Source organism: Cupressus sempervirens, chromosome 4 (assembly GCF_028749045.1).
Source record: "Cupressus sempervirens isolate cs-2001-9-10 chromosome 4, ASM2874904v1, whole genome shotgun sequence".
Lineage (NCBI taxonomy): Eukaryota > Viridiplantae > Streptophyta > Pinopsida > Cupressales > Cupressaceae > Cupressus > Cupressus sempervirens.
This window is the reverse complement of record NC_143121.1, coordinates 684,437,476-684,461,762: the sequence shown is the minus strand read 5'-3', so window position 1 is coordinate 684,461,762 and position 24,287 is coordinate 684,437,476. Positions and strand designations below refer to the sequence as shown.

Here is a 24,287-nt window from a genome sequence, read left to right as displayed (position 1 = left end):
TATATATACAAAATTCTAAACTAGTCCAGATTGTGCTTTAACTCCTAAGGTCAGGGAGATAGACGGGACACGAATTTGGAAACAATGACATATTTCACAATATTTGCGATGATTGAGTTTAAAATGCCATAGATGACCACGTCCACTTATCTGACATAAATTATTTATGGAATTTAAAGATGATTATAAAGGATGAATCAATTGTAGTTTAAATCTCCATGCCTTTAATAAAAATAAACAAAGGACATTTTATTTCATTATTAAAATAAAATATTTGAATTTACATTATAAAGTCATATTTAAGCACCTTATCCCTTCGTACAAATGAGTACCGAATACTTCTTCTTTTGAATGCCTTTTCGAATATGTCTCTTATTGAATTCTTCTTTCCATTTTTATATCTTCTCCAATAGAAAGTGTGACATTTCAAACTTAAGAGGTACTCCCTTTTATGAACAACTAGAAATCACCAAAAGATAGCAGATCAAACCCTCGAAGGTTACATCAAGAAATCATAACATGTGAGCATCACCTAGAATAATTGTGTCTCTCCAAAGAAATAGATATAACAATAGACATAACATAAGTGTTTTAAAAACATACTCACAACTCCCCACCTCTGGTAAACATTCCTAATTTGGCTAACTGCAACTTACCCCAACCCATCACTAGATAAAACATAATATCACAAAAGACATTAAGGAAAGTGTAAGTTACAACCATGTAGTTTCAGTATAAATTCCTGGAATTTCAATTTGGGTAAAACTTAGACTTTTTCATATATCTAATTTCTCACTAGATATAGTTTCAAGTTTAGTTTTATCATAATATGAGTTTCATTTTCATAGTTTAGAATCCATGTTTTCCTAATAAGCTAAGGTCCCATTTACAATGTCATTATTATACTTTTGCATCAAAATAAAATTAATTTTATTGATAATTTTCAAATATCATTATCATTTTAAGGAAAAAAATTTAAAATATACTTAATTCTTAAAACTTAATATTATTCAATATTTTAAAATTCTATAATTTAAATAAAAATATTTTAAATACTATATATTTAAATTTAATGCTATTTAAAATCTTAATTACATTTTAGTTACTCTCTCTCTCTCTCTCTCTCTCTCTCTCTCTCTCTCTCTCTTTGATGCTAACAATCTGGTGATTCCTATATTCTTATGAATTTCTCATCTCCAAAAGCTCATAGAAAAAATCTTGTTTTTCAATTCCAAATCTGCTCCTCCAACCTATGTGTGGAGAAATGAGATAAACTCCTCTATTGAAGCCCTCTAACCCTAGTTAGGGTTTCTATTTTCAAAATTGCCTCTCACTTTATTAATTTTCTAATTATTTTATTTATTTAAAACTTCATGCATGCTTAGTGCCTTTTATTAAAATAATACTTTATTTTATTATGCCCACTTATTTTAATTAGCAAGATATGTTTAGAGAATTATATTATTATTTTAACTCCAAATAATATTTAAATATTGTAATTCAAAAATAACTTCAAAATTTATGACAAGTTAAATAATTATAATTACGCCAACTTTCACTCTAGCAATTTTAATTGCTATTAATTCCAAGATTGGACTTTTAATTAAGTATTTTACTTTTAACTCTTTTATTTAATTAATTCTCAATTCATTAAATATAAAATGTTTTCCTTCCAAAAATTCCCTTTCAGTTAATTTAATAGATTAATCCCCTTTGTTGGAAAATTACACTCAAAGAAAAATAAATACACCATGTTCTCAAAAGAAAATTTGACAGAAGGACAAAGCATAAAAATCAAACTCAAGGCTTGAGTTCTTGAATTCATGTCACCTTCACGAATTTAGAATGATAGAGAAAACATATATCAAGTTCCTTCACCACAAGATAAAATAGGCTCGAGTTTAGGATTTGAACTTGAAAACTATCTCCCCTCCTTTACCATTGAGATATTGTGATAGGGCACGTTCATCCTAGTGATTGAAAGAAATCGATGCTCAAGACCTACAACTTTATATATATATATATATATACTTGCGGGTGACTACGACTCCCTCCCTCAACTATATCAGATATGTCAATCAAAACTAAAAATATACTTGTACACCATACACATGCAAGTATGGGGTAAGTATCCACAATCTATCTAACACAATGTCATGAGTTGGTTAATTTTGATGATTATTCCCTTAGTAATCTTGAAAGTGCTTTCAAAGAAAAACTAACTCTTGATGCTTCTAGAAAGGAGATGAAAAGAAGACATGTGGCTATTGACAATGACTTAGATGAGGAACTTGGTGAACTTAAGGTGTTACTGGCTAAGAGGATACCTAGAGGAAGAGGTAAATGCATAGGTAAACTTCCTATTATCTTTTTCACATGCAATAAAGTTGGTCATATTGCTACATGATGTCATGAAAAAGATGATAAGGATGAGAGGAAGGACAATAGGTACCAATATATGAGAGATAATAGAGATGATAGAGGTCATAGAGACTACAAAGGAAAAGGTAGGAAATCTTGTTACATTGCTAAAGAAAGTTCTGGTAGTGGTACTAATGAAAATGACGAAGAAGTTGTGTATGTTGCTATGAAAGATTATTCTGGTGAAGATAAGAAATGTGAAAATATTACTCTAATTTAACAAAAGGAAAAATTATATATATGGATAATTGATAGTGGATGTTCACATCATATGTCTAGTGATACAAGTAAGTTTGAAAGATTGATTCCGTATAATGGTAATAGTTTCATGTTTGGAAATAATGCACCATGTTATGTGAAAGGTAAAGGATCAATTATTCTAAATAAAAAAATTAGATGTGATAATTCATATTGTTGATGGTCTAAAATATAACTTCTTTAGTATAGCACAATTTATCAGTTATGGCTACAATGTTGAATTTCTAAACAAGAAGGTGAGGATCTATGATGCTACTAGTGAACTTATTGGAAGTGGAGTAAAAAAGAGATAATATATTCTATTTAGACCTATTTGAAGACACATGCTTATTTCCACAATATGAATATGTTTGGTTATGGCATAAGAGCATGTATCATGTAAATTTTGACAGTTCGGTTGAGATCAACATGAAGAGAAAAGTAAGAGGAATGCCACAATTGAGTAAATCAAATAAAGTGATGTGCAAAAAATGAAAATTGAAAAAAAGGACTAAGCCTAGTTTCAAGAGAAAAAAAATATTCTTTTGATGATAATTTGGAATTAGTTCATACTTATGTGGTCCTATTGGAGTGAAAATTTACTATGGAGATAAGTACTTTATCTTATTTGTTGATGAATTCTCTAGAATGATGACTACAATAATTATTCAGGAAAAATATGATGCTTGCAAATGTTTAATTGGTATTTGGCTAGAGTAGAGAAAGAAATAGGTAAGAGTATAAAGTTCTTGAGATCAGATAGAGGTGGAGAGTTCATATCTAGAAAGTTTAACATATTCGACAATGATAGATGAATCAAAAGGAAGTTGTCTACACCTAGGACTCCACCATATAATGGTATAGCTAAAAGAAGGAATAGATCCATAATAGAGTGTGCAAGCACATTGAAGATGGAAAAGAATGTTCAATTAAAGTATTGGAGAGAATTTTTCAACATTGTAGCCTACACTCTAAATCGAGTACAAGTCAAGAAAGGAACAAAATACCTTTGAGCTATGGTATCGACAGGAACCTAATGTAAATTATTTCAAAGTTTTTGGAAGAAAATGTTATATTCTAAAACAATCAAGGAATAGAAAACTTGACATACTAAAAGTGATGAAGGTATATTCCTACGATAATCCACAAAGAGTAAGGCATACAAATGTTTGAATTCTAACACTAACAATGTTGTGGAAAGTGAAAATGTTAGAGTTGATGAATTTATAGAAAATAATGAGGTGGAATGAAACAAAGAACTTGGGTGTACATAAATTTTGTATATGTCTATGAAGGAGAACCTGAAACCATTATCAAACCTTAGAAATGATTTGAAAAAATACAAAACGTGAACATTGTTGAGTCACAACAAAAAGGCATTTTGAGCAATAACAACCTATCAAGCATCAAACTATAGAAGTCTAATAGCAAGAAGAGAATTCCAAGCATTGCAATGATGTACCTTTGATACAAACATAAATACAACAAGTGTAACTTGAAGTGATTGAGCATATTGAACTAGCTGAACCTAGTGAACATCAACAAAAAAAAAGAGAGGAAATGAACCTCTCCTAGAAAAGTACGTGAGAAGAAATCATACACTAGACCAATTCCTCAAAGACAAATATTTAGGACTTATGACAAGAAAAATACTAAGGATTGATACATACTTACTATGTGAGTATGAGCCTAGATCAATCAAGGATGCACTTGAGAATAAGATTGGATTGCAAGCATGAATGAAGAGATTGAGAAAATTGAAAAGAACAAGACATGGACTCTAGTATCTAGAACAAAGGACAAGAATATAATTGGAATAAAGTAGGTATTTAGGAACAAGATGAATGTGTAAGGTAAATTCATAAGGAACAAGGAAAGACTAGTTTGTAAAGGATATGCAAAAGAAGAAGGAATTGACTATGGAGAAATTTTTTCTCTAGTTGCAAGGTTGGAAACAATAAGGACTTTTCTTGCATATGGTTCTTACAAAGGATTCGGGGTTTATCAAATGGATGTGAAGTTTGCATTTCTAAATGGTATACTTGAAGAGGAAGTCTATATTGAGAAACCCAAAGGGTTTATTGAGCCTAGCAAGAAAAACATGGTATATAAATTGCATAAAACTTTGTATGGTTTTAAATAAGCTCCTAGAGCATGGTATGATATATTGCATGCATACTAGCTGAAAATTGGTTTCACAAAAACAAATGACAACAAAATTCTCTATTTGAAGAATGAATATGAGAGAAAGTTACTGATAGCTGAAATTTTTGTCAATGATATCATATTTGGCAGAAAAGATGAATTGTGTAAATCATTTTTGATAAAATTGAGAAAGAGTCTGAAATGTCTATGTTTGGAGAGATCAAATTCTTTTTTAGCCTATAAGTATATTAGATAAAGAAAGGTATCTACATGACATAATCAAAATACATCAAGTAGTTACTAAAAAATTTTGGTATGGAAGACTCAAGACTAGTTGGAACTCTTATGTTTACTAGACATAAATTTTCTAAGAATGACAATTCTAAAGAGGTAAATTAGACATTGTACAAGTCAATGATTGGAAAATTTTAGTATGTATTTCATAGCAGACTTGACATTGCATTACCAGTTGGAATAGCTGCAAGATTTTCTACTAATCCTAAAGAGAATCACTTGATGACTGTGAAAATAATATTGAGATATCCCAAAGGAATAGAAGACTATGGGCTATGGTATAAGATGAATTATAAATTTGAGCTGAAAGTTTATATTGATCAGATTGGATTGGAAATGTTGATGACAAAAAAAGAACTAGTGGAGGTTCTTTCTTTCTTGGAAAGATACTAATTTCCTAGACAAGCAAGAAACATAACTGCCTTTCTTAGTCCACAATAGAATTTGAATATGTTGTAGTAGCAGTAAATTGTTCTAACATTGTTTACATCCAATAATTGTTGTAAGTTATTAAGTAGGACATTATAGATCCTATCGTAATCTATTGTGACAATACAACTGCTATAAACATTTCAAAGACTCGTGTGATGTACACTAAGAAAAAACATATTGAGATCAAGTATCATTACTTGAGAGAGTGGGTTCAAGACAAAGAAGTGAGGCTTGAATATGTGAACACAAAGGAACAAATAGTTGACATATTTTCTAAGACATTACCTAAGGAAGAAGATGACTACTTGAGAGGCAAGTTAGGGATCATTCCCCTCTCTACTACTAACTAAGGAAAAAAAGTGGCTTTGTGTGAAATGTTATTATCAAAATATCATACACATTGATGCAGAATATCACATTTTAGAATCTACCTAAAGCTATGAAATGATGTAAACAGATGATCTTCAAGATGAACTTGATGATAGAGGGAGAAAATATACAAGAAATACTAATGATATCTACATGAAGAAGATGTATGAAAATGTATCTAATGTTGTTATGGTGATTGAGATGTCTTTGGGATTGTTGTCAAAGAGGGAGAGATGATAATGGAGACTCTAGGCAGTTACCAGAGAAGGAGATGGTGAAAACTATAGATAGTTATGGAAGATCATATGAAGAATGTTGGAGACTTTTTTTATCACTAAAGTTCACTAGATGAGAAGCAAAATGAAAATAAGAAGATTTTCCTATTGAACAGAGAGGAAGTTGAACACTTAAGGCATTGTGTTATTTTTGGATTGCATGGTAACTTGACAATGTTGTCATCAATGCCAAAGATGGAGATTATTGGATCTACAACTATTGAGAGCTTAATTGGAACAATTGTTATATTGTCATTGATGTCAAACCTATCAGTAGAAAAGTGTCAAACCTACTAGAGAGACATTCACTAATAGTGTAGAGTGTTCTATCTATTTTTTAATGAGGAGGATTTGAAAAGAAGGGATCATAAGATGACCTAGTGAAAGGTTGAGTTGAGATGTAAGTAAGATGGAATTAAAATGGGCACTTGATAAGTTAGTAATTGACAACATAATGTGTTGTTTAATCAATATAGGAAGTGTAAGTGATAGTTGGATGAAGCTAAGAGGTTAAACAAGTCAAAAGGATAAGATTGACTGAGTATCAATGTTGCAAGGTCAATGAAGGTGTTGAAGCAAAAGATCAAGGAACTTAAGCATTGCTAAGCATAGCAATGTTGGCCGAGTACTAGTATTTGCTGCGTGATAGAGATTTCCTACTAATACTATTGATTGAGTTGTGTAGTGATAACTGAGCATGACAATGTTGTATTGACCCAGTAACTAGTCAAGACCAAGCAAAAAGACATAGTGATGGCCTAGTGACAACAAAAGAACAGTTTGTGAAAGAATCAAGATTTTTGGCTGACATAGTTGAAATCTTGGAATAAGAAAAACTTGTTGACAATGATAATTGATGATTTGTATTATTTAATGCAAGGAAAGGATTAGTTGAGTGATCAAAGGCTAAGATTTGAGAATATGTTTCTATAAGTGTTAAGAAGAGAAGAAGAATAAGAAGGTAGAGGGATTCATTAAATGTTTTGGATATTATCATAAACCTAAGGATCTAAAATTTTGATTAAGTGGGAAAAGATCAAAGCTACCTATTTAATGGGGGTATTTGGTATGTTTTATGGGTTGATTGGACTAGAAATTTGGGAATATAAGTGGTGAACAGACTTGCATGGAGTTGTGTGAAGTTTGTAAGGTGAAGGATTGCTTAAAGAGTCATCAAGAAGATCTAAGATAATGAGAATGATGGAGTTCAGTCAATGAACCATAGTTGAGCCAAATAGAGATTTGAATTTGTAAAGTGAGTTATATGTTATTAGATCAAAGTTTTGTTGTTACTTTTAAACCATTGTAGAAATTGTAAAATCCATTTTATAAGGTTGGCCTAACTATCATTTTTAAATCTGTTAATCACAATAGCATTATAATGGAATGTTCTTAAGTCCTCTAACAAGGCCACTTGTAACAGGGTGATAAAATCCTTATACAGGATCACACCTAATAGTGTGTTTTGGAACCTTTATTAGGGTTAGCTTCTAATAGAGCACACTTCAGAAGAGTGAAAAAGTGGTAGTATATTACTGTTGGCTTTTCCATAATTGATTTTCCATGTTAAATCCTGGTGTCAAACATTTTATTTATGTTTGTTACATGTGCTTATGTTACTTGTTATTTTTAAGTTTAAGTTTATTATTGATTGTGATAAGTTTATACAATTTGACACATATAGAAGAGGGAGCTATAATGGAATGAAGTTGGATTATAGTGAACAATTTTACTTAGTGATTTATTGGGTTGAATTTTCTAATTTTTTAAGTATTTAATTTGTACATCTAGACCTAGGGATACCTAATTCATCCCAACTCTTAGTTATTCCAAATATTCTACTAATAATAGCCCATCAGGTCAACGGTTTTCTAGGTGTGGTCCTCAAATGTGGATCCATCCAAAAATATAATTTGTAAATTAACTTGAGTTGATCATATGAAAGAAAGTGTAATAAAATAATATATTATGTTGTTTCTCAGTCCCAAGGATTAGGGTTTAGTGTCTAGAACCTTCTTGGGTGGTAAAAAGTTTCTTTATAAGGAAGGTTCATAGGTTTTCTAAGATAGTTCTAGGTGATAGTCATAGCTATGTCTTGCAAGCTATTGTAAGGAAGGAGTCCATGTAGGTTTGCATATTATAATTCTATAATTATGCATTTGTGGCGATAATAAGAAGCCCATATTTTGTTCTCTCAATTTGTGTTTTTCCTCTATTTCTGTTGTGTGTTGTTGTAAATTAAGGGAAGCAACCTTCATCAACCTCATTAATTTGGTCTTCCATTATTTGCTAGTTAAGTTTCTAGGAAAAATCGTCTACAACAAGCCAATGCTCTCATCACCCATCCTTGAGTTGAGTCAATCACCTTCTTCTTTGTGTCAACAACAACCTCCATTTTGTTGATTTTTTTCCTTGCAATTTTTAGTTATAGGATAAGCCATTTGTGAACAACATTTTGTCTAGTGTAAAACTCACAAAGCTTGTATACCTTCCCACCAATTGGATCCAGATCATAGGTAACTTTAAGGATGATACTTTTACCTCACTTGGGAGGGGATAATATTTTGGGTATAGCAGGGTTGTCGAGGTAGCCAAGTTGGACAACAGAGAAGGGGGAATCACAGACAAAGAAGGATAATTTTCTATGGAATTATAAGGAGTCCATGTTGAATATGTGGACCAAGAGGAGGTAGAGATTTTTGAAACATCAACCATGTCTTCCATGTGTTTCTCTAGGCCTAAAGCTTTACATTTAGTTTTTCTTATAGAGTTGACACGATGGACATATGGGAGTGGAAATACTTGTAGTACTAGTCTTGATAGACAACTGAACATGGTTGAAAATAGAATTATTTAATTCAACTATGAGAAAATGAATATAATTAAGATACGTTAGAGATATTATTTACTATTTTTTTAACACATTTTCATACTAACTTACATTTAATCTAATTTTATTTATTTTTATTATATTAAAATTAAATATGAATATTTTTGACAAGAGTCTACAAAACATTGATAAATTGTGAATCTCTTATGTGGAGGTCTTAGATTCGAATCTACTTGAACTTAAACGATTATAATAACTAATCTCAATATATAATTATAATAAAATAATAAATAATCTAGACTTCAACCCATTACCTTAAAAAATGAATATCTTAAAATCTAATCAATCATATAACTCATTCAATATAACTCATTCAATATGACTCATTAATTATTGTGAAGAAGACTAAAATAAAAATTCTTGTACATTACATCAATATCAACATAGAGTTGAAATCTCACATATACATAACATAGAACACATACAATATTCATTTACTTACTATAGAAAGTAGATGAGGAGTTGAAATCTCACATATACATAACACATACAATATTCGTTTACTTACTATTGAGAGTAGATGAGGAGCTTACACAAACGATCACAGGACATACGAAATTAACACCACTCATACTAATCACTCGACATGTTGGTTTTAAATTCATGGGCAGCTAGATAACCTCAAGGCAGGACGAGCGAGAAGATGAACACTCCTGGGTGTGCTAATTCCAAAGAGTTCCATCATATCTAACTCTCCATCCACGCTCCAGTCAAAACAATGAAGGAGCTGCGCCAACATAAAGTTAACGACTACATCAGCCATGGCTGCCCCTGGGCATCCTCTCCTTCCTGCTCCAAATGGTAACATATCGAAATACTCTTTGTCTTTCACCACATCAACATTTTTACCCATAAATCTCTCTGGCCTGAATTCCAGAGGATCTTTCCATACTGATGGATCTCTTCCGATAGCCCAAGCATTCACAATAACCCTGCTCTTCTCAGGAATGAAGTACCCACCAACTGTACAATCTTGTGTCGATTCGTGTGGAACCATCATGGGTAATGCAGGATGTAACCTCAGCGTCTCCTTCACCACACACTGCACGTACTCCATGCTTGCTAAATCACGCTCACATACAGCCCCCTCTCTTCCTACAACTGAATCAATTTCTTCTTGCATTTTCTTGGCCACATTAGGGTTTCTAAGAATCTCGCTCATTCCCCATTCTATTGTAGTAGACGTCGTTTCAACTCCAGCCATGAACATATCCTGAAAATATCCTAGATCCTTGTTACACCAATTAAATAAAACATAACTACCAACAAACGTTTTAAAAAAATGGTATTTGGGTTTTGAACTAGATACATAACAAATGAATGAGATACATACGAAAACAATAGCTTCGATGCTTTCCTGTTCGATTGCCCTTCCATCGAGGCTTCCCATTTCTAAGAGCACATCAACGATGCCTTTTGTGGCACCCTTTTTGTCCTCCTCCCCCAACTTCATCTTGACCTGCTGTTGTTCCTCTATTATTCTTTTTATCTTTTGTGCAAGCAAATTGTGTACCTTTTTCATGCGCCGCTTCACTCCTTGCAAGTCCATCCAGTCTAAGAAAGGAATGAATTCCCCGATATTAGTAGCTCCTGCTAATCCTGCAGCCTCCACTGCAAGCTTCTTTATCTCTTCTCCACCACCACCCACTTTACCATCATTGTCACAAGAAAGTTTAGTGCCCGAAAGGATCCGCCACATAACGTCCTGTGCAAACGCTGCGAACATGCTGGTCAGATCAACAGGCTTCCTCCCTTGTTCGGACATCTCCCACACTGAACGAACCGTAGAAATCATTTCTTCCTCTCTTATACAACCGAATGACTCGATCCTCTTCGTACTCAGCAACTCTACCACGCAAATCTTCCTCATATGCCTCCAATACGGCCCATAAGGGGCAAAAATCATATCATTGCAGTTATAAGCAAGGTATTTTGCTGTAGCAGAAACGGGTCGGCTTGCAAAAACTACATCATGGGTTTTCAAGAACTCCTTTGCCATGGCAGAAGAAGAGACGACAACGGTGGAAACAGAGCCCAATTTCAACATCATGATGGGCCCATATTTCTCACCAAGCTCATGCAGATCACGATGAGGAAGCTTTCTCAGCTGGTTCAGATTTCCAATAATGGGCCATGCAAACGGTCCAGGGGGTGATCTCTTTCCTGATTCACTTTTCCTTTTCAGGGTAAAGTTATTCAAAACCCACAAGAAAAGTATGAGTGAACAGAGTGTAGCAGTTGCTGGAGCATAAGCACCGCCTCTAATTATATCTAATGCTTGAAAAGATTGAGGAAAGCCCACGGAAGACATGGTGAGCAGAGATGTGGGAAACACTAACTTGTCGGTCTACAATTTATAGACCGGTGTTGGCATCTCCACTGCCTTGTTTTTGTACCCGTAAAGTCATATTGTCAATAGCACGTTCTTTGACGAGTTTAAGTCGCAGGCACGTTCTTGACCATAGTATTCTTTAAAAATGCATTTTTCTCTTCAGGTTTAACTGACTTTTTTCTATTAAATTAGCACTTCTACCTGAAGGAGGTGCAAGGTAAGCCGATAGAAATAAAATTTTGAGTTTATTAAATATGGTTATAATTGTTTGTGTTTGCTTAAATTACGAAGACTCAATTACATTACAAATGCTTTGAGGTCTTGGATGGATTTAAATCATGTAGGTCATTGATTCTCTTATTGAGAAACCATAGTCACAAATACAAAAAAATGGTAAAAGTTGATTAAATTAATAATTCAAATGCAAGTAGAAAATAGAGTCATTTTGATTGCATTCACAAAAAGTTACTAGTAATTTAGTGTCCATTTGAGGTGATTATTTTTGAGCTTTTGGACAAGTATTATTTGACAAATTTTCTTTTTTAATTAGATTTTGCTAGTTTTCAAATCATTTTTAGGGTAATATCTTCAAGTTTGTCTTTTTTCTTTCTTATAAGAAAAATTGATGAAATACAAATTGTGTTAAAATTTCTTCAAGAATCCCTTTCTCAAGATTGCACAATTGGAGAAGTAGGTACCAATTTAATAGAAAATTTGAACTTGGATTAAGGTATCTAGGAATATTTTAAATCGATTTCAAAGGGTAATAAAGCATTGTGCTTTCATTATTTTATCCATACAATCTTAGTTTCTAATCGAGAAGATTTTTAAGATGAACAATGGATGATATTGTATTGTCGTGATTGATACTTGCATGCTAAATGATTCATACAAACTACACATTGATTAAATGATTTAAAACTATGAATTAAAAATGAAAATTTTAAAAATGAAAATGGTTTGAAAAGGAATGTCCAAAATGTTGCTAATGAACTCACAAATTATAACAAGAAGCTAAGATACCCTTACTCCACACCAATGTTTACCACTTGATCCTTTGACTACAAAGTGCAAGAATGTTGCAAATGGATTAGAGCAATAGAGAGGGTTACAAGAAAATTCTAATATCTTCACATTATAATGAAGGTGAGTATCTCATTTAACATCCAAACTTGAAGGGGGTTCAATCTTGTGTACAAAATGCCTTTATAAAAATATTTTTTTATAGGTAATGGGGGGAAGCCTACAATATAAATTATTTTTATTACTATTGTTTGTTGAAATTAATTATTATTATGTATTAAGCTAGAGTATATTCAAACCCAAGACCTCTGAGATCAGACACTCACACTTTACCATTATGTTATAGCCCTTTACCTTCAAAATTAGTATTTTTTTATTAGCTGAAACTAAAATATTTAAAATTCACTTAACTATTGTTGTATATGTAGTTATTTTCCCTATAGAAAGGAACTAACTAGATATATATATATTAATTGTTGTGTTTAAAATTGAAAGAAACAAGTAATAAAATGTTATTAAAAACTAAACTAAAAAGAAATCATTACTATGTAGGATTAGATGGTGTCTTTGCATAGGAAATTTTGTGAGAAAGGGCAACTTATAGTGACTTTGGAGGATAATCAATGAACAAAACACTTTCCATGGTTGTCTATTGCTTTTAGTGAAACACCTTTTAAAATACTTTGAATATTAAATTATTGTAAATTAAAATCAAAATATAGTTTAATAGGACAAAAATAATATGTTTTCATTTTCTTTTCCCATTCCCTATATACATTTTGTACCTACAATTTGTAGGTATCTTCGATCTATAACTACATTCTATATGTAATAAATTAAAATTTACAATAAAATTAAGTAAATATAATTAGATTCTTAAATTAATTGATTTTTAAAAATTATAATCATAATTCTAATAAAATATTAAATAGGAAAAATATATTAAATTTATTAGAGATAAGATTAAACTATATTAAATTGTGAATATTAAAAAAATAACTTCTAAAACTTTAAAAAAAATTATTAGAGATAAGATAGAACCAGTACTTGCATTTAAAGGAGGTGCAAGGGATACTCTAATAGGTGTTTGATTTTGAAAGCATACCTTAATTTTATTGCACCATTGTGAAGAGGTTGAATATCAAGTATGTTGAACTTTGCACTAAAGAAGCTTGACCTGTCTTCTTGATATACAAGTTGATTGAACTTTCCAACTTACCTAACTTTTACTTTATATCCAAAGGTTTATATGTAGACTAGTATAATAGGAACAAGAAAAATATAGGATGACCACATACTAAATTTATAGCCCAGTTATTTGAACTTCTTACTTCAAGAAATAACACTTCAACATAGTATTAACAGTTAAACTTCTCCTTGTTATTAGTAATCAAGTATGGTTACTTTTGGGCGTTCATTTTGCATGAGGTCAACGACAGGAATCCATAGTGTAATTCCTCTCTTGAAAAGAAAATCTTTTTAAGGATACACTCCATGGTTCAGTGTTTTTCTTGGGACGTACCAAAATCTGCTCAGTAGAAGATAAATGTGAGTGTATACGAGAGGCCTTTGCTAGTTCTAAAACCCTTTTATCTCAAAATCGAAGTAAAATCTATTTGCTGTCTCAAAATTATCACACCAAAAGAACAAAATTTTGTATTTTCTTATTTTTAAATTTTGTTTTTTAATGAATGCAACTCTAATAATGCAGCTACTATGAGGTCCTATTCTAATAGGGGATTAGCAAAGAAAATAACAAAACTGAAAGCAAATAACTTGAAATTGAAATTCCTAAATGGACATAAGCTACAAAACACAACATGCTACAAGTTAAACCTTCGAAGAAATCGATAGGAAACCAATGAAAACAGGAGAAGCGCTTCCTAGAATCCACTGATGCAATTGTCAGTGAGAATCTTTAACAAATCGAATGATGTTTCACTCTTCATCAAATCACAAGGCCACAGAAAGTGCGCTCATGCAAGACAAAAAGCTATATAGACACAATTAGGTGATCTCTTCTCAAGCTCGTTACATCAACGAAATTCATAAATCTGTAGTAAACACCAAAACTAAAAGATCGCACAACCAGAAACAATGGAATAGACCTTTGGCTCAATCATAATCTCATGAATAAAATCCACAAAACAATGACACATTCAGGAAAGAATAACTACACTCTGAATGCTAGCACCAAAAGCATAACTTTATTGCATAATAACAGCGGCCTTTGTTACATTTTACAATGGGGTATTTATAAGAAATCGTCTCCTCAATTTGTGTTGAGAGTGAGAGATATCTTGATGCAATAAAATGCTTTAAAAATATTAAAACAAACTAAATATATACAAACTGATAATCTAACTGGTGCTTAGAGGGACTCCATCCGTATTTTATTCATTAATTGGATGCATGAGCCCTTTACATGTCAAAAATAATGAAAGAATGAGAGAGAAAGTAGGAGGAAGCCATCAGTCAAAGTAGAAGTGCATGGAGACACAAAAAATAGAAGTTGGCCCTTCACTTGATGTGTGTCGAAGTTAACTTGCCATAAAAATGTGCTCCCAATGCATGGAAAGTGCTATTTTTGGAACTGGCAGTCAACTGTCGGCACACCTCTAAATTACAAAGCTGCGGACTTGCAAACCTCGACTGGGTTAAAAATCTCAAAATTTTACTAAGTGTCAAAATTAAAATTTCGACATCTGGCTTTTGCTCATCTTTATCCTAAAGATATGTTTGGATATTTGCCTTTGAATTTCTCTATAATCTCAATTATCTTAGCATCATCGAGAAGATCCAAAGCATCATACTTGTCTTTGACCTTCCATCTGTAGTTGTCCACTTCAATTTGAGTTTCTACAAAATCTCCGAGTTTGGTGTCCAACTCTAATAGTGCTTCCTCTGTCCTGAAGGCTTGTCTGATGTCTTCATCACTAGATGCTTCCTCTAAAGTCTTTCTAAAATTCTCCACAACTACCTCAACTAGTAAAAGCTTCTCTCATTCTTCATCTTCAAAAATGTCCAAGCATGCATCACTGTACAACTTTTCTGCTTCCAAAATTCACTCTCAAGCTTGGTCCTTGAGCCTATGTATCTCATCATGCAATGTTTCCATCACTTTATTTCCATCTGCAATCTTTTCTATCCAATCATCTATCATGTCTAACTCTTCTCCGGTATATACATCAATCAAAATGTGGTACCCTAGCCCCTTTATGGCTTGTAGAGTTTGTAAATCCTTGCTCCATACCTAAACCTCATCCATAATACTGAAGTCCTACCTCAAAATTGCCACAATTTTGTCAACATTTTCTTGTGTAGCATGCAATAACTTCATACTTCCTGTGATTATAGCAACACCTCTATCCTCAAGGCTATCTCACCAATCCTGACAAGCTCTCAAAAAAAAAATGGACTAAGCTATACACCTTCCCCTTCTCTAAGAATGGTATTCAAAGTATCCTAAGGGCGTTCAAAATCAAGAGGACCAATAAATTCAGCTAAATATCCCTTTAAATTCTCAACTTTCCTTTGAAGTGTTCTTATTTCAATCTCATCTTATTCCATGTGGCTGAGAACTTCCTCCCAGAGTCATCATCTGTCAAGATGTATCCCGTGTAGGCTTTCCTAACATAATATCTTTCACTTCATAATCCTCAAGACTAACGGCTTCTTCGTCTATACGTTCTGGAGCGTGACCCACTTGTGTCAATAAGTCCTAGTTCTGGGTGGTAGTAATGAAGGAAAATGGTATTACATCATGTAATGGAGAGTCAGGCTTGTTCAAAATCTCTACAATGTCACAAATATCATCCTCTGAAGCACAAAATTGATGCTTGGAAATTCTCATTATCTCCCTCTAAAACCATCTTGGGATATGTCTTTCTATAACCTTAGCTTGGGATGATGAAGGGATGTGTTCAACTACATCCTTCCCTCTATTGCTTTTGCTTGGAGTCTACTATTGTGAGGGTTCTTCTTCTATAGTCTCAATTTCTATAGATCTCATAGTTTGATCCTCAACTTCCTGAGAAGGTTGTTGTATACATTCTACTACCTGTGCCTCTTTTGATGGCTCATCAGTAACCCTTGGTTCTGGTTCTCCTTGTAATGATGATTTCTTCTGAACATGTTCTTCTGAACTCGAAGGTGGAGGTGTCACTGAAACTTTATCTACCATCACAACCTGAGGTGAAGATGGGGGAGTTGGATGAGGACCTTGTGTCTCAAGTGGCATCTGCATCCAATCTTCTTGTTTAGATTGGCTTGTAGGAGTACTCCTAATCTTGCCACCAACTAAGGTCATTCCCACAGGCATGATGTCAAAATCAAACATTTTAAACACATCGTCCCCTTCATTCTTCTCATCTACCCACTACTGCACTCCATCTTCCGAAGAAGAGACTTGTAAAGGTCTTGCCTTAGTAGATGGTGACATACTTGAGATACTCTTTCTCCTTTCTTCCTCCATGGCTCTAGCTAGCTGGGTTCTTCTCTGTGTCGGCACTTCTTCCTCTTCATCTGTCTCCTCTTCTTCCTCTTCTTCTTCTGGAATAGTTTCAAGAATAGAAGGAAAAGGCACCATTCTCTTAGTGACCTTTTGTCTTTTCTTCATTCGGATCTTGATCCTCTTTTGTTTCTTAGAATCGACAAGAGATATTGACTGCCCTTGCATAGGAGGCATAGAAGCTTGTTGCCTCTCTTCCTCTTCAGATTGGGAAGGCACAAAAGGAGGTAGTGGAAAATTATCCTGGACTTGAGTAGCTCTAGTATCCTTAGATCCTTGCACATCTTTCTCTTGTCGATGGGTAGGAGCTTGCATTCCACCCTATTCTACTTGAATTCTGTGTGGGGAAGTTCTCTTTCTTTTACCCTTTCCTATCCTTTTTGCAGCATGATAGTATCCAACGTGGTGATCAAGTTTGTATACTATCTCTATCCTAATGGGAGACTAGAGTGCAAAGGTAGGAATTGTATGTTTCCTTCCTCTACCTTTCTCAGGGCGAGCTTGAGCATGGAAGACTACAGTATCAAGTGTGGGATCAAGTTGAAAAGGCTGCTTGATCCATTCCTTTGAAATCCTAACCACATGTCTTGCTTGACGAATAATATCATCACTTTCTTCTTTGTCAACTTTTGCATTCATAATGGGCCTTTCTTTGATTTTATCCAAGTTGAACAAAGGGTCCAATAGCTCCTTAGAATCTTGTTGCCTTATCCCCTCTAGAATATTGAGCTAAAGGGTCTTTTCTACCAGATACAAAGTCATCCTACAATAATCCCTTATGCGGATATCATAGTCATCTGTCACATTCATCCAATGATCTACAATAGCATCTTCATGATGAAATTCTTTACCAACCATACTTTCTACCTTGCCTACATTGTCGAAACGGACCCTAGGGAAATTGTATTCCTCAAGGGATAATTCTCCCATTCCCACTCAAAAGTTGGAATGTCTTGCTTCCACTTCAGCTGATATGGTCCAATGATAAGAAGCCGTGTCCAACAAGGTCTTCTTTGTCATTTTACCCTCTCATATGCTGATTCAATTTGTCGAGAAATCTCTAGTAGCACTAACTTATCACTTGGATATCTGGGGAGCTTCTTGGGGTTGATAGTAGCACCACCTATCTGTAGATACGTGAACATCTAAAACTAGATGAAGAAGGCCCCAAGAGTTGTTATCTATGCTTTTGCCTCATCAGATAATCTTTTAGCATAATCCCCTTCTATGAAGCGGATGACCGCAAAGATATATGCATCATTCACGATTCTATACTCTTTTCTTTGTGTTGAGAGCTTCTTTCTCACCAGTTGAGGATAAAAAATTTACGGTCAGGGATTGGGATCTTACATACTGCCTCTTCTATACAATCCAGGATAATTTTTTGCCTTTGCTGCAAGAAAATATACAATGTACGACATCCTAAAAAACTTCTTCTTTTCCTTCACTATCCTCAATTGCTCAGACAAGTTTTCACTTAGTGTGGTGGCCCAGTCTAATGGTATCTTTGATGTCTTGATGGTCTCAATGAAATTGACCATGAAGGTACTGAGGTGGCCTGCTATAGATAACCCCATGACTCTGCTCAAAAGGATAATGGAGTAACTGATATCCTCCTTCATATACCCCCGAGTCATATCAAATTTACCAGTTATCCTTCCTTGAGAAGGTCTCTCAATAAGGTAGGATGAATGTATAATGTCTATCACCTGCTTGGTATAATCCCCATTCCATCTTTGTGATGATTGATAGGAGAGCCTAATGAATTGATCTACTCTTGGAAGATGAAAGACCCTCTCAATTTTATCAAGTCAAAGATCAAGGACCACTTCTCCTGTTGTGCTTTTCACTACTCTCTCTTCAAGAATGAAGTGTTCCATCATGGTCATTACTAGTTCTGCTGACTGCACTAATATGGGGTGTGAGGCTGCGTTCAGCAACCCGAAACGTATCAAGGCAGATACCAAATTTGACCTCCCGACTGGCTTGTTGCATGCTTTTAAGAATTCCCCTAAGTCTGTATGTCCTAGATCGGTATCTTGGATATCAACATATTCATCATGAAACCTAGATTTGGATGGTGCACCTTGGAATTTGAAGACTACATGTTTAGGTGCTACTCCAGATGTTGACGTCATTTAATCACTTACACACAATGAGAAAAAATGTTCATTAGTGAAAAACATATAACTCTCAAATTTTTTTAAAAAAGGTACTCCTTGCATATATTTCAACATTTTAATTATTTTTTTTTATTATTAGTATTATTATTATTATTATTTTGAACTCTAAAACAAATTATAATTCATGATTGGGGCTGTGAGGCATCCGCGCGAGCAGGATTATTTTGTTTGGCGCGGGGCGCCACTAGGGTTTCAGAGGGTGGTGGCACGCAGGCTGAGAGACTATGCATGGCAGAAGGAAAAGGGTGAGGGCACCGTTGGCATGCGGGCATGGATGGCAAGCGGTACGAGGCAGGTTTTAATGTGGTGCACAGTGAAGGGAAAGCAAGCGGTGGAGATGAGCGCAGGGGATATGGTTTTGAGCAATGACATGTGAGGAAAATAGCATGCAGGGTGAATAGAGGCACAGTTTCAGGGGGGCAAGCCACTGGGAGGACAGAGAAGAGGGCACAACAAAGCACAATGGCCACTCGAACAATGGGGGTGCCCAAGAGGTCACCTTGGTGAGTAATGGCCTATGCGGCACTGTGTTTCCAAGGGCATGCATGGGAATAGAAAAAATTTCAAATCAAATGTGAGAGGGGGGGGGGGGTGTTTATACCTATGCCCGTCCTCGAGGTGTACAATGTTGCGAGGCCGCGCAGGCTCTTGGAAGGCTCACAGCATTGGAAGGGTGGCGCACGCACATGGCTTTGCTAGCGTGCGAGTAACAATGAAGTGCTATACCTTTTCTTCCTTTCTGATGCGCAAAAAAATGAAGGTCAAAATGTATTGTTAAACATGGAAGGGATGGGTTTTATAACCCCCCCTCAGTGCCGGGCCAAGTGTGTGGTGTGCGCGCCGATGCGTAGCGTGCATTTTGTCCGTGCGCACATGTTATAACATTTCAAAATTATTTATTTATTTATTTATTTTAATTTTTTTCTAATTTTTTTTTTCATTTTTAAAATATTTTAAACACTCTAACTATAACCAGATTTCTTCTCCCGACTCTCAAACTGTGTGTCAGGAGTCAAAAATGGCAGGGGGTCCCCATTTCTAACTAGGAATGGGGCATGTGTTGTGGACACCACAACAAATAGCCCCTAAAAAAGGAAGAAATGTATAAGGCATTTCTTCATTAGCAAACATTCCCCCAACATTTGTTTAACACCAAGCAAGCTTCGAACATCTTGAGCTTATTTTGAATGACTTCACAGTTAAAATATCAGGACCCAAACTCTCCAAGCTCAGTGTGTGCAATGTGTATTCGTTCCCTTTACTGCTTTAGAATGTAGTTCATCAAAGTTTTCTGATAACTTGAAAATAATCTTCCACTCCTCCTAGCTCATTCGTTCAAAGTCTCCATGAAGACTTTATCAATCAATTGCTTGACCGGATGAGAGAATTAGTTTGAGGGCTCTTGGCAGAATGTCACGTTCTTTTAATTTTCTAGCTCTTTGAAAAACATTGTTTCATGTCGTTCAGAATGCTACTTTTGATGAAACAATACGTCGAATATAAAATATTTTGTTTTGAGAAAGTATCTCTTGCCATTTTAGATCTTTGGAATCCTTCAATTTTAACATCATATTCTCTCTTTTTTTTTCTTTTTTTTTTGTATCCTGACTACACTTAGATTGTGTAGTCAGGACATCAGTGTCTTTTCTTAGATTTGATCTCTTATGAACATCCCCTTGCGTTCCTCTTTTAGAACTCTTTTAGAAACTCTCACGCTAATCAATGATCTTAGCAATCTTTCAAGGAGATCCTTCCCGTTTGAACCAATTAAAGTTTGGATCATTTCTCATCATCTTTGACTTCAATTCAACAACACAAAAAGTCATCAAATTTTAAAATTTACAAAGTGTTGAGAACTTTTTGGTATAGAGTCCTGATTTCCTAACTAAAAAACCCTTATTTCCACAAGAAAGGTCCAGTACTCGGTTGGTGTAAAACATACAATCATCAAAATATTTTGACAAAGAAATACCTCTTCCTAAAATCGAGACCAAAGAGTGGTTAGTAAAATCTTGAAAAAAATCCCAAGTACACCTTACCCCCTAGGACTGACACAACTTTGAAAAAAAAACACACAACTTGAAAAGAAACACACTTGCATAAATAAACATGCTTGCAAAATTGAAAATATAATCTAGATGCGAAAATGAAATCTAACTAATTTTTTTTTTTTTTTTTAATTTCTTTTTAAATTTTATTTTTCCTAGGCTTCAAAATAATGTTTCAAAAATTGCCCATTTACGAGCAAAGGTAGAAACTCCCCCTGTAAGGAACTCAGCCTAAATGTGTTTTTTTTGAGAATTTCCACAATCTAATATGGGCCTATCCACAAGCATTGAAACTTGGTATGGTTGCCTGGCTTTTCTTTCACCTTATCCTAAAGTAGGACAAGGTCAAAAATCCTTAAGGATTTTATCGTGGCCCTCTTGTTGAACCATCTCTTAACAACTGCTTGATGTTTAGCCATGTGCTCTAATGCAGTTGTTCATTTCTCATCCATTTCCAAAAGATTCATTAGTCAGATTTGTACTCTATCAGTGTCATCAGCATACCCACTCATGAATTTTAAAATAGGAATCTTGAGATTGAGCGGGAATACCGGTTCTTGCCCATCAACAAGTAGATAGGGAGAAGTACCCAAGGCACTTTTAACTCTGACCTGATCTATCCACAAGGCATATTTCAATTATGTATGCCAATCCCTAGGGTTCTCCTTCAATAGTCATTTTATCATAATGATTAAGTTCTTGTTTGTAGACTCTGCTACCCCATTTCCTTGCGGATAGTAATTTGAGGAGAATCTGATGATGACTTTATTTTCAAATGCCCATTGTGTCAAGAATGCAGATGCAAAAGCAAATCCATTGTCACATACAAGAGTAAATTGCATTCCAAATCTAGTAACAATATGTTCTTCCAAAAGGTCAGTCACCACCTTAATAGTGCAATTTTTGAAAGTCTCTACCTTCGTACATCGTGTGTAGTAATTAGTAGCTGTAAGAATGATTGTAAGTTTAGTTGATGATGGTGGGTTTACTGGACCAATGAAATCCAGTCCCCATTTTTCAAAAGGGTGCACCTCATATACCAGTTGTAGTGGCATTGTTGGGTGCCTCTCTTTGTTAGCACTGGTTTGGCATATATGACAAGAACGAACATGTTCAAAAGTATCCTTAAATATCAAGGGCCAAAAATAACCTGATCTTAAATTCATGTGAGCTGTGGCTTTTCCTGAACCGTGTCCCATACCATACTTGTCATGAGAATGTTCCAAGACATCCTTAGCTTCTTCACATCCTAAGCATTTCAAATAAATCCCTTCATAGTTCCTTTTATACAGCTTTTTATCAAGTAACTTGTAAGACTCGCATTTCATCTTAAGTCCCCTACGTTGTAAACTATTCATCCATTTGCGGCATTGATCTTGTAAGAGATAATAGACAATATCCTGGTACCACACATCTATCACCACACCTTGATTGATATCAACTTGTGATATAACAATATTCTTTTGATCATCTTTATCTGTTTCTTTGTCGAATTTGAATTCCTTTTTATTTCCTTCTTGGTTGTCAGCAATCATTTTGGACAATCCTTGTCCTCCGACCAGTCGCATAGGTTTAATCTCTAGATTGAATTCTTGAAGTATTGGGATCCACTTTCCCCTTGTTTCACCCAGTTCATTCTGTATCAAAAGCGTCTTTACTGCTAGGTCAGGTACAATTGCATACACCTTACTTCTGAGTACGTAGTGACAGAACTTCTTTACTGCCTTGATTAATGCAAAGAACTATTTATCAAGATTTGAATATTTCAACTCAGCATTCTTTAGAGGACAACTCATAAAAGAAATTGGTCGCTCATCTTCCTTCTCTCTTTTTTGTGTCAAGATCCCTGCGCAAGAATATTAGGAAGCAAAAGAATAGATCTTGAATGGTAACTCGTAATCTGGACTTACCAAAACTGGGGCTATGGAAATGGAAACCTTAATATCTTGGAATAAGTTTTTTTATCTATGATACCCATTCTATTTTAGCCCTCTTTTTTAGTAAATCATTATGGGGGAAGACTATCTCTGCAAAACCACTTATGAATTTGTGTACAAAGTTTATATTTCCAAAGAAAGATTTCAATTCCTTCTGACTGTGTAGAGGTGCTAACTTCAAAATAGACTCAACTCTATCTGGATCAATGGAAATTTCATCTTCAAAAATGACATGTCCTAGGAGCTTCCCCTTAGTAACACTGAACGAACATTTCTTGGGATTGAGCGGTATATCGTACCTATGACATCTATTGAATACCTGCCTTAGATCAGCAATTTGAGTACTTCGATCTTTTGAAAAGATAGTCAAGTCATCCATGTAGATGACTATACACCTATTTATCAATCCTTTGAAAGCTTCATCCATTCCTCATTGAAATGTAGCTCCTGCATTAATCAACCTGAAAGGCAACCTTTTGTAAGCAAACGTTCCCCATTTGGTTGTGAAAGTAGTTTTTAGCCTATCTTCTTCATCGACCATCACCTGGTTATACCCTAAGTAACCGTCCAAGAATGACATCATCTTTGAACCATTAATGATTTGCAACACCTCATCTAGTGAGAGTAGAGGATAATTATCCTTCTAAGATGCTAAATTCAAGTTGCAAAAGTCAACACAAAGACGAATCTCTTTGGTCTTCTTCCGTATAGGAACCAAATTTTCTACCCATGTGGAATGATGGATAGGAAATATGATCTTAGCATCTAGAAGTTTCTTAACTTCTTTCATAATCAGTGGTTTGATTATTGGATTTACTGGTCATTGTCTTTGTCAGAAAGGTTTAGCATCTAGTTTCAATGGGATGTTATGTTTGATAATCTTAGGATAATAAGTCTTCAAATCTTCATAGCTCCAAGAAATAACATCTTTATACTTGGTGAGTAATTTGAGCATGCCATCCTTTTCTTTTTGATCGCATGCTTTTCCTATTTGTACCATTTTTGGTTCTTCATCAGTACCCAAATTATGTGAGTCACATTCTTTGATTCCTTTCTCTTGAGTTTCCCTTCTATTGAGTTCTAATTCGTCACGGTCAAAGATGCATTCAAGTTCAACCATTCCTTTTGTAATGCTATTGGTTTTCAAATTAAGGATTCCATCACCATCCTCAAGCTCATCATCTTTAGGTT

At 34.4% G+C, this 24,287-nt stretch overlaps 1 protein-coding gene across 1 annotated transcript; it reads right to left on the bottom strand.

The window, feature by feature from the left end:
* Positions 1–9,409: 9,409 nt before the first annotated feature.
* On the bottom strand, positions 9,410–11,392 carry LOC149563108 (cytochrome P450 750A1-like). Its single transcript, XM_089826534.1, has 2 exons — positions 10,397–11,392; positions 9,410–10,276 (listed from the first exon to the last, which is right to left on the bottom strand). Exons 1-2 carry the CDS (start codon positions 11,372–11,374, stop codon positions 9,665–9,667), a joined length of 1,590 nt encoding a protein of 529 aa, XP_089682660.1. The 5' UTR covers positions 11,375–11,392; the 3' UTR covers positions 9,410–9,664.
* Positions 11,393–24,287: the final 12,895 nt, after the last annotated feature.